This window comes from Rhinolophus hipposideros (genome assembly GCF_964194185.1).
Source record: "Rhinolophus hipposideros genome assembly, chromosome: 16".
Taxonomy (NCBI): domain Eukaryota; kingdom Metazoa; phylum Chordata; class Mammalia; order Chiroptera; family Rhinolophidae; genus Rhinolophus; species Rhinolophus hipposideros.
Window position 1 is genome coordinate 56018079 of NC_138062.1, and position 15037 is coordinate 56033115.

General features: G+C 48.6%; 1 protein-coding gene across 2 annotated transcripts in view; it reads right to left on the minus strand.

Annotated features, from left to right (window-relative positions):
- Positions 1-14013, minus strand: part of ELAVL1 (ELAV like RNA binding protein 1) — a 36628-nt gene extending 22615 nt beyond the window's left edge. For both annotated transcript variants that reach the window (XM_081076199.1, XM_081076200.1), the window contains exons 1-2: positions 13827-14013; positions 1567-1754 (exon numbers count right to left, since the gene is read on the minus strand). In XM_081076199.1, the coding sequence (XP_080932325.1) occupies positions 1567-1738 (172 nt within the window). In that variant the 5' untranslated portion in view covers positions 1739-1754; positions 13827-14013. The remainder of the gene's footprint in view (positions 1-1566; positions 1755-13826) is intronic.
- Between the last annotated feature and the right edge of the window lie 1024 nt (positions 14014-15037).

A 15037-nucleotide genomic window follows, 5' to 3' on the forward strand; every position in this document is an offset into this window, starting at 1 on the left:
GTCCTCTACTCTCCAGGCCAATCTCACCAAATCTAGGTGTTCCTGTTAACATAGCTCACATTCCTTTGAAAACCACAACAAGCGAAGAGACAGGTAACACAGTCAGGTACCGTGAGAACGCTCGCAAAATCAAAATGGGGACTGTAATGCTGAGGAGCAGCAATGGGGCTGAAAGTCCCCTTCCACCAGAACGGAAATGGAAAAGGCAAGACTTGTTAGCAGCACAGGAGAATTTCAAAACCCCTGTGAACAAAGATTCTCTTATTCAGGAAGGTCTCTTGGAATAGGAGATGATAGTGGTTTCTAACACTGTTCAATTTTGTGTATTATCTAAAGTTGCTATTTAGAATACATTTATTAAATCACACACTCTCAGAATTGGAAGGGTCCTTAAGAGACTTTGAGGTCCATATCCTGCTATGACGCACTAACTCCCTATACGCGTCTGTCGGCCTCTCTAGGGGTCGTGCCAGGCACGGGTATCGTCCTGTCACGGGCAAATGCTGAGTCAACAAAGCAGGACGATGGGTACACGGGGTTCAATATGTTACCCTACTTTTATGTAAATTTGAGTAAGATATGATTATATTCCCATAATAAAAATAGTTTCCTTTGAAGTTAGTTTGCACTGTAGGGAATCATAGTCCCACAACCTAGAGTCCTGGAAGGACTGTCCATTTCTCAGCTCACCAGAGCAGAGAAGAGAGGAGGAAGGGGTGGAGGGGAGACAGAGAGGAAGAGAAGGAGGGAAAAGGGGAAGGGGGAGAGGCGGAGAGGGGGAGGAGGAGCAAGGCTCCCTGGAAGTGTTCCTCCCTGAGGAGAAAAGAAAGGAAAAAGTGCTTCATAGTACCTGTTCTTTCCACGTTTTTCTCCAGAACCATCAGAACCATGCTCTCAGGATGAGAACTACTCTATTACCAGGCCTTCCACAAACCCTTATGAGGTAGGTGCCACCCCCCGCCCCCACTATGGATGGGGACCTGAGGCTTAGAAGACACTGCGAGGAAGTGGGGAGTGGGGCTTTGAGTGGCCTGCCAACCCCACACCGCTGCCCTACTCCCGCCCCCCACACTGAATTTAAGCTCGGTGGATTTCAGATGTTCAAGGTGATGGTGTGTCAGCAGTCAGGGTGGCCCACACCTAACAAAGGGTCAACCATGGGGGACTCAGCCTTCTGCTGTGGGCCTGGGAATACAGGGCTGGGCCTGCCTGGGGCAGGGCGCTGGCCAGAGCCCTTTCCATAGGTGGGCCCACGCCAGGCCTTTGGTCCCTTCCAGCTCTCAGAGCAGACCCCGTTTCTGGTGTCTCCTCATGTTTCCTCCCCTCCTACCCCCTTATTTTAGACACGCTCTCTAACAGTGAATTTTTCCTGTTTTGGGAACCTACATCCAATCTTACACCAGGGCGGTGGCCAAGTAACGTTTGAGATAAAAATGAAACTTCACAAGCATCTCTGCAAGGCTGCGGCTCTTCTGCAGTCGGGCGCTGCCATCACGGGCAGAGAAGACAGTGCTTAGCAGGACAGCCACAAGCACCCCCTCTACAAAAACAGCTGCGTTTCTTTACCTGCGACTTTATCCCGAATAAGTTTCGCAGATTCCACTTCACCAATACTGCTGAACAGACTTCGCAACTCATCCTGGGTCATGTTCTGAGGGAGGTAGTTGACGATTAAGTTAGTTCTCCCGATGTCATCCCTGCAGTCTTCGGCCATGTGGTCTTCATAACCATTAGACATTGTATTTTTAAAAAATCTGCAGGGGGAAAACAAAAACATCGAGTAAATTCCTACTGTTCGTGTTGCAGCATGTGAGGCAAAATTAATGACTGCACCGGCACTTAAGTTTTCTCTTCAACACTATGAGTTCAACTCATGTGCACACAAAACCTGCACACAGATGTTGGCAGCAGCTTCCTGCACAACTGCCCTCTACCTGGGAGCAGCCAAGACGTCCTCCAGTGGGCGAATGGAGAAACAAACATCTACACGATGAAATATTATTCGGGGATAAAAAGAAATGAGCTGTGAAGCCACAGAGACATGAGGGAACCTTACATGCACGCCCCTCAATGAAAGAAAACAGCTTGAAAGGCTGCGGATTGCATGGTCCCAATTACATGACACTGTGAGAGAGGCAAAACCGTAGACAGTAAGACGAGTGGTTTCCGGGAGTTGGGGGGAGGGAGGGGTAAACAGGCAGGGGGCACAGAGGACTTGTAGGGCCGTGAGGCTGTTCTGCATGACACTATAACAGTGGATACACTTCTTGCTGTATTTGTCTAAACCCGTGGAATGTGCATCACCAAGAGGGAGCTCTCAGGCAACTGCAGGCGGCAGCTAATACGCACGACATCAGTACTGGCTCCTCATTACAACAACGTACCACACTAATGCGAGATGTGAACAGTAGGGGATCTTTGGGTTGGAGGACAGGTATCCGGAAACTCTGTACTTTCTTCACAGTCTTTCTGTAAACCAAACACTGCTCTAAAAAATGGTCTATTAAACTATTAAAAGTCCAAGTTCAACCATTTCCACTTACTAAGAGGCCTTCAGAGACACATTCGTACAAAAACAATTCTAGCACTGTCATTCAAGCTCCTGAGCAGTGTTTGTCTCTCAAGAGCGTTCCAAAGATTTCCGCTGTCTCCGGTCTCCACACGCACTATTGATGCAGCTGGAAGCTGATGAGCCTGCGACGGCCAACCCAGCCTGTCCGTCCTCGAGCAGGCAGGCAATGGTCCTGCATCCCTTTCTGCCAAAGGCCATGACGATCGCGCGGGGAAGCTTAGGGTTTTTCTAGCGGTGAGAGAAAGTGGGTCTTGAGAGCTTGCAAGCTTTGGAATGTCATGAACTGCCTGCAGAAGTCTTTACTTTCAGTGACAAACATCAGAGCAAAGTGATGGCTTTGGAGTAGAGTGTGGATCAGTGCAACTGAGAGTGCCAAGACCACTCCTTCTGGGAGCACAACTCACACTGGGCTTGCTCACAGGCATGGCTTCCTAACCTGAGCTGTCCCATGTCCCTGCCTCTAAATACACAGGCACTCAACCCTCCTCACCCCACCCCCATGGCTGAAAAACATCTGAGATCTTGCCGCCCACCAGCCTGGAGGTCTCGGGAGGCAGCCCACCCTTTCTCCAGATCCCTACTGCCCAGTTCCGCTTTTACGCTCAAACACCCAGCGCCCACTGTCAGGAGCACTCAGCTTTCTTTTAAAATAGCCTTGCCAGTGGTTACATAAAAACCCAAACACATCTCCTGCGCAGCATGTCCTCCCTATCCCGGAACCAACGCTGAGAGAAGAAGTGGATATGCTTTCTTGTTTCCTACTGGAAACACTCAGGTCTTTTCTACCTTCCGCTCTTGAACTTGCTCCAGACTATACACAACGTAGAACATTAGTCCAATCTCCAAGCATTTCTTTTACTTATTTGAAAATGTTCTATGCTCCCTGATCTTCATAAAGTAGGTTATATCAAAAGCCATAAAAGAACAGATTGGAAAGTTAGACTTCGTAAGACTAAAAACTTCTGTGTGGCAAAAGGCATCAGAAACAGACAAGCAGCAGACTGGGAGAAAATACAGTTGACCTTAACTCCAGACTGAAAGCTTGCAAGCTTTGCAATGCCTTTCGTGGACCCACACAGTCCAAATCCGTGATGTTCAAGGGTCAACTGTATTTTTATACCAGAGCTGGAGTCCTAACCCCTGAGTTGTTCAAGGGTCAACTTGCTACTTATTATGTTACTTAAATCAGTGGTTCTCATCTGGGTGATTCTGCACCCAGGGAACACTGGACAGTCAATGTATGGAGGCATTTCTGATGATCACAACTGGGGGAGGGGATGCCACTTGCAATTAGTAGGTAGAGGCCCGCGATGCTATTAAACATTCTACAAGGCACAGGATAGCCCCCGCCTCCCCAAGAACTATCCAGCTCAAAATGTCAATACTGCCGAGCTTGAGAAAATTCCATTCAGAACACCTACAAATTAATAAGAAAAAAATGACGTATCACTAGCAGAGAGGTGGACACAGAATATGAGCTACAACTAATAGATGGCAGCAATTCAAGTGGCTTTGAAACCATGGAAAGCTCAAGTTCACCAATAAGGAAGAAAATGCGAAATGAAAAGAGATGCTACTTTCTGCCTGTCAGATGGATTAAATCTAGTGTAAAGGGGGAAACACTCATACAGTGTTGATATGAATGTGACATGGTACCACCTTTTTGGAGAGTAACTTGGCAGTGCCTACCAAAATTTTTAATGTGAATTCTACCCTTTGACTCAGAACTGTGGGGTTCTGCTCTACAGAAATAATTATACAAGTGCATGGAAATATGTACAAAGAACACGCACCCCCTGGCTTGAAAAGGTGAAACTCTGAATCTAATCTAAATATGCATTAACGGGGGATGGTTAGATAAATACCAATTTTCGGTAGAAAGCACAGGACCACCAGCATTATCAGGTTTAATCACGAAAACCTCCACAAATCTATTAAACCGTCTGTGGCTAGGAGACTTTGAGACCATTAGCTCAAAAACAAACAAAAACATCTGCTGAAGCCTGAACCAAAGTGCAAGGGTAAAACTCTGAAAAATTAAAATGCACACTGAAATTTGGTCCAAATGTGATTTGAACATTTCTCCTCCTCCTTCCTCTATTTTACTTTATCCCTCTCTTCACCCTTGTTCTGAGTTAGGCATCTGCTCTTCTGCCTTCTCCCTCACCCTGCCTTCAAGGATGATGAACTGGGCAATAATTACCCCATTCTCATAATTCAGGCACGGGTGTCCTCTACGCCTGGTAAAAAGTTAACTTTCTAAAATAGTGGTTGGCCAGCCATGGCCTGAGGGTCAAATCTGGCCCACTGCCTGTTTTTACAAATAAAGTTTTATTGGTACACAGCTACTCTCATTTGTTTATGTATTGTCTGTGGCTGCCTTTGTGCTATAACAACAGAGTCAAGTAGTTGTGACAGATCATATGGTTCACAAAACTGAAAATATTTATCACATGGCTCTTTATAGCAAAAGTATGCCGACCTCTGTTCTAAAATGTGAAAATAGAAAATTTCTAGAAAATCTTCGTGACATTGGGTGAGGCAAAGATTTCTTAGATACCACACCAAAAGCCCAATTCATTTAAAAGAAATTGAGAAAATGGGTATCAAAAAAATTTATAACTTTTGTGGGCCGAGCCAGTGGCTCAGGCGGTTGGAGCTCCGTGCTCCTAACTCCGAAGGCTGCCGGTTCGATTCCCACATGGGCCAGTGGGCTCTCAAGCACAAGGTTGCCAGTTCAATTCCTCGAGTCCCACAAGGGATGGTGGGCAGCGCCCCCTGCAACTAAGATGGAACACGGCACCTTGAGCTGAGCTGCAGTTGAGCTCCCGGATGGCTCAGTTGGTTGGAGCGCGTCCTCCCAACCACAAGGTTGCCGGTTCGACTCCCGCAACAGATGGTGGGCTGCGGCCCCTGCAACTAGCAACAGCAACTGGACCTGGAGCTGAGCTGCGCCCTCCACAACTAAGACTGAAAGGACAACAACTTGACTTGGAAAAAAGTCCTGGAAGCACACACTGTTCCCCAATAAAGTCCTCTTCCCCTTCTCCAATAAAAAAATCTTTAAAAAACCCAAAAAAAACAAACTTTTGCTCTGCAAAAGACATCGCTAGGAAAATTACAATCCATAGACTGGAAGAAAATATTTGCAAATCACGTATCTGAAAAAGGACCTGTATCCAGAATTCTCAAAACTTGTAACAATAATAAAACAAACAACCCAATTTAAAAAATAACAAAAGATGAACAGGATGGCAAATAAACATGTGAAAACAAGCTCAACATCATTAGTTAGTAGAGAAATACAAATTAAAACCACATCAAGATAACATTCCCCATCTAGGATGAAAATCAAGATACCACTACCCATTTATAAAGGCTAAAACAAAATAAAACAGAAGCAAACAACACCTGAAACTAACACAATATTGGATGTCAACTATAATTTAAAACACACACACACGAAAAAAACAAAAACAAAAGCAAGCAAACAATAAGAAAACAAACAATATCAAGTTCTGGTGGAGAAACAAGAACTTTCCTACACTGCTGGTAGAAATGTAACAATGTTACAGCCACTTTGGAAAACAGATAGGCAGTTTCTTACAATTAAACATACATTCACCATATGACCCCCTCCTACTCCTAGTCTTCATACAAGAGAAATAAATGAAAGTCATGTTCGCATAAAAACCTACACACAAGTGTTTATAGTAGCTTTATTCATAACCACCCAAAAGTCCTTTAAGCTTCATGTTAGTGGATAAACTATGGTACACCATACGATGTACTATTATTCAGCAATGAAAAGGTATTAATTACTGATGAACACAACTTGTATGAATCTCAAAAACATTTTGCTGAGGGAAAGAAACCAGACCCTGTATGATTCTATTCTGGAAAAGGCAAAACCAGAGGTATTAGATCAGTGGTTGCCAGGGGCTAGGAACAGGAGAAGGGCTGCTACACGGGGAGCACTGAGGGAATAAGTATTTCGAGCTGCTGTCGGGAGTCTGTGTATGCAGAGGGTCCACTTCAGTGACACGAGGATTTCTGACAGTGCAGGCGGACGGTACCCCTGACCTCCTCGTTGTTTGAGGGTCAATGTATTTTTGTTTCTTGGGTGATGGAACTTTCTGATATCTCGATCATGGTGGTAATCACTTGATTCTACATTTGTCAAAACTCAAAGAACCCTACACCAAAGAGAATGAATTAAAAAATAAATTTTCAAACATTTAAAAAGTGCACTTTCGGCTTTGCAGCCCTGTCCCCCAGCATGCTGGCTCCTCCTGACACCCAACCAGGAGCTGAGCAGCACCCCCACCCCCCGTAGGCCCAGTTCTTGGTCAATTGGCATCAAGGGAGAAACTAAAACCCCAAGACCACAGTTTCTCAGGGTTTCGAGGCCACTCTACCCTGCTCTCCGGGTCCATTTCCCTGACCTGTTCTAAACCAGCTTCTGTCCCCAAAAGCTCCAACCACAGCCAGGCCTTCATCTCTGCCCGACAACCAATGACTTCCAGTTCGCAGCCACCCCTGGCAGCCTCTCAGATCGCCTCTCACTCAGCCTGTCTCTCCACGAGGAAGTTCTGGAGACACCTCCAGGTCAGCACGTTCAGCCCCATCCAGCTGGCTCCTCCCCTCTGTGGTGTCACTACCCACCAAGGCTCTGAGCTGACATTACTGTACTCCTGGCTGGTCATTACACTGTTAACAAGTGACAGGGTCCGGCCTCCAACTGTCACTCCAGAACAAGGATGAAACCCAATGCCCTTCACCTTGAGGCCCAGCCTGCGGCTGCAGCCCGTACTGCCCTCACGAGCTTCTCCCCTGGCATGCCACAGACCTTCATGTGCCTCTGGCACAGCTGCTACCTTTGCAGGTTCGCCTGCCTCTCCATCACTTCCTCACTCATCTTTGGAAAGTCTCTCAGGACAATAGGTCACTCTCATTCTCAGCACCCGTACACCATTGGTGTAAACCTTTATCACAGTACAAATCACCCTGACTCTTATTTGTTTTTCGTCCATCTCATCGGTGAGGGCCTTGAGGGACAGGGCTACATGACTGTCACCTGAGGGTCACCAAGCAAACCCAGGGTAACTAGCAAACCATAGGTGCATCACACAGGTACACTGGGTCTCAGACTCACCCAGGAATCATGTGTATTTGGTACATTCTTTTACATTAAAGAAGGGCAGCTGGAAATTGTCCTGACAGTCTATTAACACATTCAGAATCTTACTTTTTTAGGATAATCAATAAGTACCATCCCATCCCACAGAATCAAAACCAATTGCAGGGAGCAAAAAGGAAAACTCTGAATTTATCAAAATGACTCCTGCTGATTTAGAAAAGTCTTCAGTTAACTGCATGCATCCTGGAGAAGTTCTGTTTGGATGATCTGAGGTTTGCAGGCCCATCACACTATTTTAAACAATCCCGGTTGTCTGTGTGACTTCAGCAATGACGTTCTCATCAGCAGTCTACCTACTGCATATATAAGGGAGACATATACATACAACCGACATAAAAATATATAGGTGGTACATACGCAAAGCAGGACTGGTTTCCATTGGGCACCCTTGAGAATCTGTCTCATTTTATAGTCACAGAGCAGGCTTTCTAAACTACTTGAGCGAGAATAAAACTAAAACAATCAAATGTATCCTCAGGCTCAACCTTGACACTTCACACATCATGTGATGGCGCCTGGACTCAATTATTTCCAAGGTCCTTTCCAGATGTAAAATTCTGAGTTCTTCAGGGCATTGGGAATGTAAGTCTTAGGAATGTAAGGTCCCCCAGGAAATGCTCTGGTGCCAAAAAAAACCTGAACTCACCACCTGACCCAGTTAAAACTGCTGTAAGAGGTGAAGGCTCAGATGGACACGGTACACGTTTTCTTATTCGCCCCTTCTGACAGCCCATGGAGGGGAAAGCCGCTTGGCTGGGGTGGCTCCAGCTAAGTCACAGCAATTCCATATCTGCCACGCTCAGATGCCTGGGGTAAAAGCAGATCAGGTGAAGCCCAGTATCTGGCCCAGGTGAAGTGCCCCCTGGGCCCAAAGGAATATGATCAGCTTCACAGCCCAGCCAAGAGTTCCTGCTTCTTCTTGCCTGGTCAGGGCCAGTCTAGAGCTTTTACACAGAACGGTAAAGGAACATGGTACAGGGAGGAAAAACCCAGGGGCTTCGGAGCCTGGCAGATCTGAGCTCCAATACTAACCCCACTACTAATCAGATGAACTACTGTGGGTCTGTCACTTCCTTTCCTGGAATTCAGTTTCCTTATCTGCAAAATGGGAATGTTACCATCACAGTTCTTGACACTCAGTAAGCACCCACTTCACCACTCGCCTCTGGGTCCACTAAGGAACATTCAACTCTTTCTTTGGGACCCTAGAAACAATCCACACTTTTGATGCCTTTTCTAATGGGACTGGGTTCCACAGAAGCCAGTATGATTACACCATCACAGCATCTCATGGAAAATGGAAGAGCTCCTTCATAGTTCCCTGCTCAATCACACAAATAACCTGGGATAAATCAGCTGGCCTTTTAAATTTTTTTTTTAATTGGGGAATATTGGGGAACAGTGTGCTTTTCCAGGACCCATCAGCTCCAAGTCAAGTCATTGTTTTGCTTTTTTTTTTCAATCTAGTTGTAGAGGGCACAGCTCAGCTCCAAGTCAAGCCATTGTTTTCACTCTAGTTGTGGAGGGTGCAGCTCACTGGCCCATGAGGGAATCGAACGGGTGACCTTGGTGTTATGAGCACTGCGCTCTAACAAACTGAGCCAACTAGCCACGCTCAGCTGGTCTCTTAATCTGTTCACCAGACATGAACTTATTCAAGTCCTATCCCCTCACTCCCAATTTAGTAACAAATTTGAGGTGAAGCTGTGTCCCTGACCTCTGACCTCCCTGTCTCTCCAGTTGCAAGCACCCTTATCTCTTCCCCGCCAGTCCTTAGCCCCTCTTCAAACCTCCTCCTCTCCATGAATTACTTCATTTGGTGGCACATCCACGTCTTCTAAGCCACTTCTCTCTATCACCTAAGAAACTGTCTCCAAACTCAACTTGATCTTTTCCCTCCAAATCATTCCTCTTTTGTCTCCTGTCTCCCTGTTTCTGTTCGTGATGACATCAGTCTTGCCATTGGGTTCTGGACTGTTCCCTCTCCTGTTCCTCTTTCCTCAGGCATAAATGTCTCTGACAGCTGGCTAGATTCACTCACTTCTGAGCTCCATTCTAACCCTTCCTTCCCCCAGCATACATGGAGTGCTGACCACACGCCAGGTGCAGAGCAAGCACTGGGATATAAGATAAAGATGCAGCTCCTGTCCCAACCCTCAAGTTCAGGCCATTACCAGGCCACCTCAGTACTACAAAAGCCTCTTGACTGGTTTGCACACCCTTGTTTATTCCCCAGAAAAGCAATCTTCCAGGATTACCTCTTGATTGTGCCCCCAAACCTTCTATCCTGGCATATTTTTCTAGATTCATCTCCAAGTTCATCTCCTGACCCTCTGCCAGCCCAAACTAGTCCACTCAGGCTTCCGGGCTCCTGGTGCCCTCTTTTATTCACTTGGGCTACTCTGGCTGCACCTGGAAACTCTTGCCCATACTTGTCTGATCACAATGACCAGTTTGGACGCAAGCGCTTTCATCAAAACCAATAACTGAACAACAGACAATCATTTCCTTCCACACTCTCAATGCTGTTACGACCCGCTGTTTCAACCTTTTCTCGAATCTGACACGTCTGTATCTTTTCTCCCCAGTTCAGGTTGTAAGTTCGTAAGGAAGCAATTTCTTTCACTTCTCCCTGTTCCCCGTGACAACCAACAAGCAGTTGTGTTTCATGTTTTCAGGCGACAAAAGTGTGATGATAGACGTGGCCAATGTACAGAGGCTTTGGGTCTAGTGGAGATGGACGGTGATCACCTAAGGGAGTCCCTTCAACACACAGGGACATGGACGCTGCTTTCTGCCACCTTCACGCTTCACTGTCCATATACCCATGCACACACATTCGACTTGAGTGACGTTCTTTCCTGTTTATGTCCACCTTCTAAACTGCTCCTTCTCTCACCTTGTTTTTCTTAGTGACCAATGCTCATCTACCGGTCACTCAGGCAGAGCCCTGGAATCATTCATCTCTTGCTCGCATCCCATATGTAAATACCTGCGGAGTCCTGCATCTTTAGCTCCTAACTACGTCTCAAAGCCGTCCCCTCTCTTTCCCTATCACTGCAGCCCGGGGTCATAGCCCCGACTTTTCTTATCCAAGGGAAAGGAATCCACTCCTAACTGGTTTGCTAACCTTCAGCATAGGCCCCTCCAACTCCTCCTCCCATGCACAGATGGGACTCCTTCACTCTGTGGACTGTAACAGCTTAACAGCCTCGCTGGTGTGGCCGACAGGACAACATCCACGCCCTCTGCACATCCGCCAAGTGACTCACTTCACCGTTCTTGCCCCTGAAGTACCAGACCCCATGTGGGTTCCTGAACAAACCAAAGTGTTCCCACCTCTGTGCCTTTGCCAGTGCTGTTCCTGCATCTTGCAAAGACCTTCCCCGTGGTCTTTGCTCAGCTAACTCCTCCCCAGTACACATGCTTCACTTCCTGGGGGAAGCACTCTGTGATCTCCTTTGCCCCCCAAGGCTTGGTTACCAGTGTCCTTTTTGGTGGTTTTACATCAGCCAGTTATAACCATCACCACACTTACCAGAGTGAGCTACAACAATCTATGCCCATAATGTAATCACCACTGCCCAGAGGCCAGCGCAATGCCTGGGACATAGCACCCGAGCAGGGAGAGTTGGTTAAAAAGGGGAATCGAGACTCAGTTCCCTTCTGTAGGCCGGTTTCCTCCCTCTTCCCCTGACCCAAACTCTCAGGTCGGCCTCTCTGCTTCACTACTGCCACCTAGGGGCGAAGGCTGCAACTGCACTGCTCTCACCATTTAGCATTTAATTTGATTCAATAAATTGAATGGATGGGTACACAAACGAGGGAACAGTTGATTCTGGTGGGGGTAGAGAAAAAGTGGCAGTCAGAGGAGGCTTCGAATGGCGAATGAGCTCTGATCTGAGCCACACAGCAAAACAAAGAGATCTCTAGGTGGAGGAGAACGCACTCCAGGCAGTGGGGGCAACAGGCAGAGTGAGCATTGGAGTTTGGGGTCTATGTGCAGGTGAAATCAAAAAGGGTTAGAATATGAAAGACCTGGAATCCCAAACTTTAGCTTTTAAGCCACCTAAATAGGTTTAAAAATTAATTTGCTTTTTTCCTGCCCAAAGACTTTTAATCAGGACTGACATGATCAGATCTGCATTTAAGACAACTCTTGCTGGAGTATGAAAAAACAATAGAAATGGGAGGCAAGGAGTGAGAGAAGCAATAAAGCAAGCATCAGGAAGACACTATTTTCTTAATTCTCCTCTTGCTGCCCCATAACCTCAGATTTAAAACATTCAATCGGAAATTCTGCCCCCTCAAAACCAGTGTTTCAACATAAACATGATCTATTTCCACATTTTGAGATGTTCATATACCTTGGCCTCTTTGTAGGCCTTGAAGTTGCAGAGCTTTATAACGGACCCCAGCACAATGCTTTGCACACAGAAGATGTTCAATGACAACTAAATGGAATTCCTCTTGGGGTCCCCTGGGCCCTTTGCAACTATAAGAACAATAAAACACGGTGGTTAAGACTAATAAGAAGTCTTCTGAGTCAGAGGGCCTGAGTTCAAATCCTACCTCAGCCACTTTGCTGCGAGACTGGTCCTATCAAGTGATCCATTTAAGCCTGAGTTTCTTTGTCCCTAAAAATGAAAACTGTAACAGCACCTTCCTCCGGGGTTGGAGATCAATGTCTGTGAAGTGTCAAGAACAAAATAAATCCTCACTAAGTACCGGTAATGATTTACAACTTCATTTATTCAGTGCCTGCCACTCACAGGCCAGGCACAGTGCTAGGGGCTTCCCACACCCTTAAATCTGCACAGCAATACTCTTGTCAGTCCTGTTTTTGCAGGTAAGAAAACTAAGGCCCCCACAAGTGAGTTTGTTCAAGGTCTTGGGAGCCTTGGATCCCGAGGCGTCAGAGATGGGGCTGGAGGAACTTTTACTGGGAGATCGTTTGGTCCAGTAGTGGTTCTCACACGTGAGTGTGTGTGTGTGTGCCCACGCGCGCGTGAGAGACAGACAGACAGAGAGAGAGAGAGAGAGACTGACTTGTGGCAATGTGAAGACATTTTTGATCTTCACAACTGGGGCGAGGGGAACGCTGCTGGCACCTAAAGGGTGGAGGCCAGGGAAGCTGCTCACGTCCCACAATGCACAAAGCTGCCCCCAAACCCAAGAAGGATCAGAACCTAACATGTCAGTGATGCCAAGGTTGAGAAACCCTTCTCTCGTCTGAGGATCCTCCCCAGCTTCCCACTTCTGGAGCACCGGCCATCCGGATCCCACGCGAATACTTTCGGCAAGAGGGGCTCTAGCCCTCCAGCGGGAGGCACAAGCAGAAGTTCTTCCCCCGCTGCTGTGCACCCAGGAGGTTTTAGAAACCATTTTAAGAAGCCTGGCGGCAGAGGACTCCGGAAAAGGAAGAACATCCATCCCCCATTGTTCAATTACCTGTAGTTTGTCTTTTCCACACACACACACACACACACATTTTACAAATCCAAACGTCCCCCGCCTCAAAAAGAGCTTTGTTAGAGATGGCGTTCAAAAACTACATATTTTCCTAGGACTCCCATACACACTGACGGGTTCGCACACTTCTCAAAGGACCTCGGGTCGGCCGGGGTCCTCTGACAACGACCACAAAAGAACCTAAGGGATTTCCCACGGGATCGGGCGGGTGGGCCGTGACCTCTGCGCGCGGCAAGCGCTCACCCCACTCCCCACCTCTGGCTTCGCTCTCCCACCCCCGGAGGCCCGGCTTCCAAGACTACCCGGGCCCCGGCGGTGGAGCCCGGCAGGCAGGCGCGTGCCCACGCCGGGTCCCCCTCGCCCGCCGCTCGCGGCAGCCGAGGAATCCGGCCCAGGGCCTGTCTCCGGCGCCCACACCGGCCAGCCCCCGCCCGCCCAGCGCGACCCGCGCGCGTCCCCTCCCGGCCCGGCGCGGCCTGGGCCTCGGCCGGTGCAGGCCCGCGGACGCCCGCGGCCCGGCTAGGCAAGCTCAGGCCTGCGGCGGCCTACCCAGTCCCGCGCCGCCGAAGGCCCCCGCCTCACCTGGACGCTGACGGGCGGGCCCGGGGCTGCTCCGAGGCGGGCGGGCGGCGGCGGCGCGACGCTAACGGATCCGCTCAGCCTCGGTAGCGGTGGCGGCGGCGGCGGCGGCTACGGCGACGGCGGCGGCTCCTCCTCAGCGCGCACGACCCGCTCCGGCCCGCGGCCCGGACACGCCCCCCCGGCGCGCGAGCCCATTGGCCAGCGTCCGCCACGGCGCGCTTCTCATTGGCTGGCGTGGCTGTCGCGGCGACCCAGGGCGCGCGGTGGAGGTGGGACTTCCGTCCGGCGCCGCCTACGAAGGGCTCGATGGCTGGCGGAGTCGCGGGTGGCCGCCGATGGCCACGGAAGGGTCCAGCTGGGGTCGGGCTTACGGAGGCCTACTGAAGGAGGTGGTCGAAGAGCCACGCACCGTATCGAGCGCGTGTTGTGTGCCCGCGCCTGTTTTTCTTGCGGCAGCCGCAGTCACTGCCTTACAAGGTAGGAACGGTCAGCGCGCCAGGGCTATGGGGACAGGACCCGGGTTCGAATCCCAGTCCCGACGTTTCCGCACTACGTGCGGTTTGACAGGGGCTGACGTCACTTCGCTGGGCCTCAGTTTCCTTATCTGGTGTGGTGAAGAGGAGGAGCATGGGACGTGGTCAGCGTTCCAACAGTGTTGACTACTAGAACTAGTGGGTTTCCAGAGGCTCAGCCTAACATTCATTCATTAAAATGTCACTGAGCGTCTATTATGTGCCAGTCACTGCATGGGCAGTAAACTAAAATACCCTTCTCGGGCTCCCATTCTACACCAGCGCTGCCCAGAAATATAAGCGAGTCTGAAGTGTTGGTCACATGCATAATTTAAATTTTCTAGTAGCCGTGTTAAAGATAAACGTAAAAAGAAACAGGGGATGATGTTAATTTTAATCATGTACGATGAGGTCTGATCAAAAACTACATTGAATGTTTAAATTTCTAAGAGATTTATTATTGTAAAAGACACATTGCCATTAATCCCCCTCAAAATAGTCCCCCTCACTTTGAACGCACTTACACATTGTTCTTGCCATTTCCTGAAGCAGTGCTGAAAGTCCTCTTTCGTGAGTGACTTTAGTTGCGCTGTCGTGGCTGCCTGGATGTCCTCAATGCATGCAGAACAGTTACCTTTCATGGTCATTTTGACTTTGGGGAAGAGCCAGAAGTCGCACGGTGCCAGATCCGGTGAATCA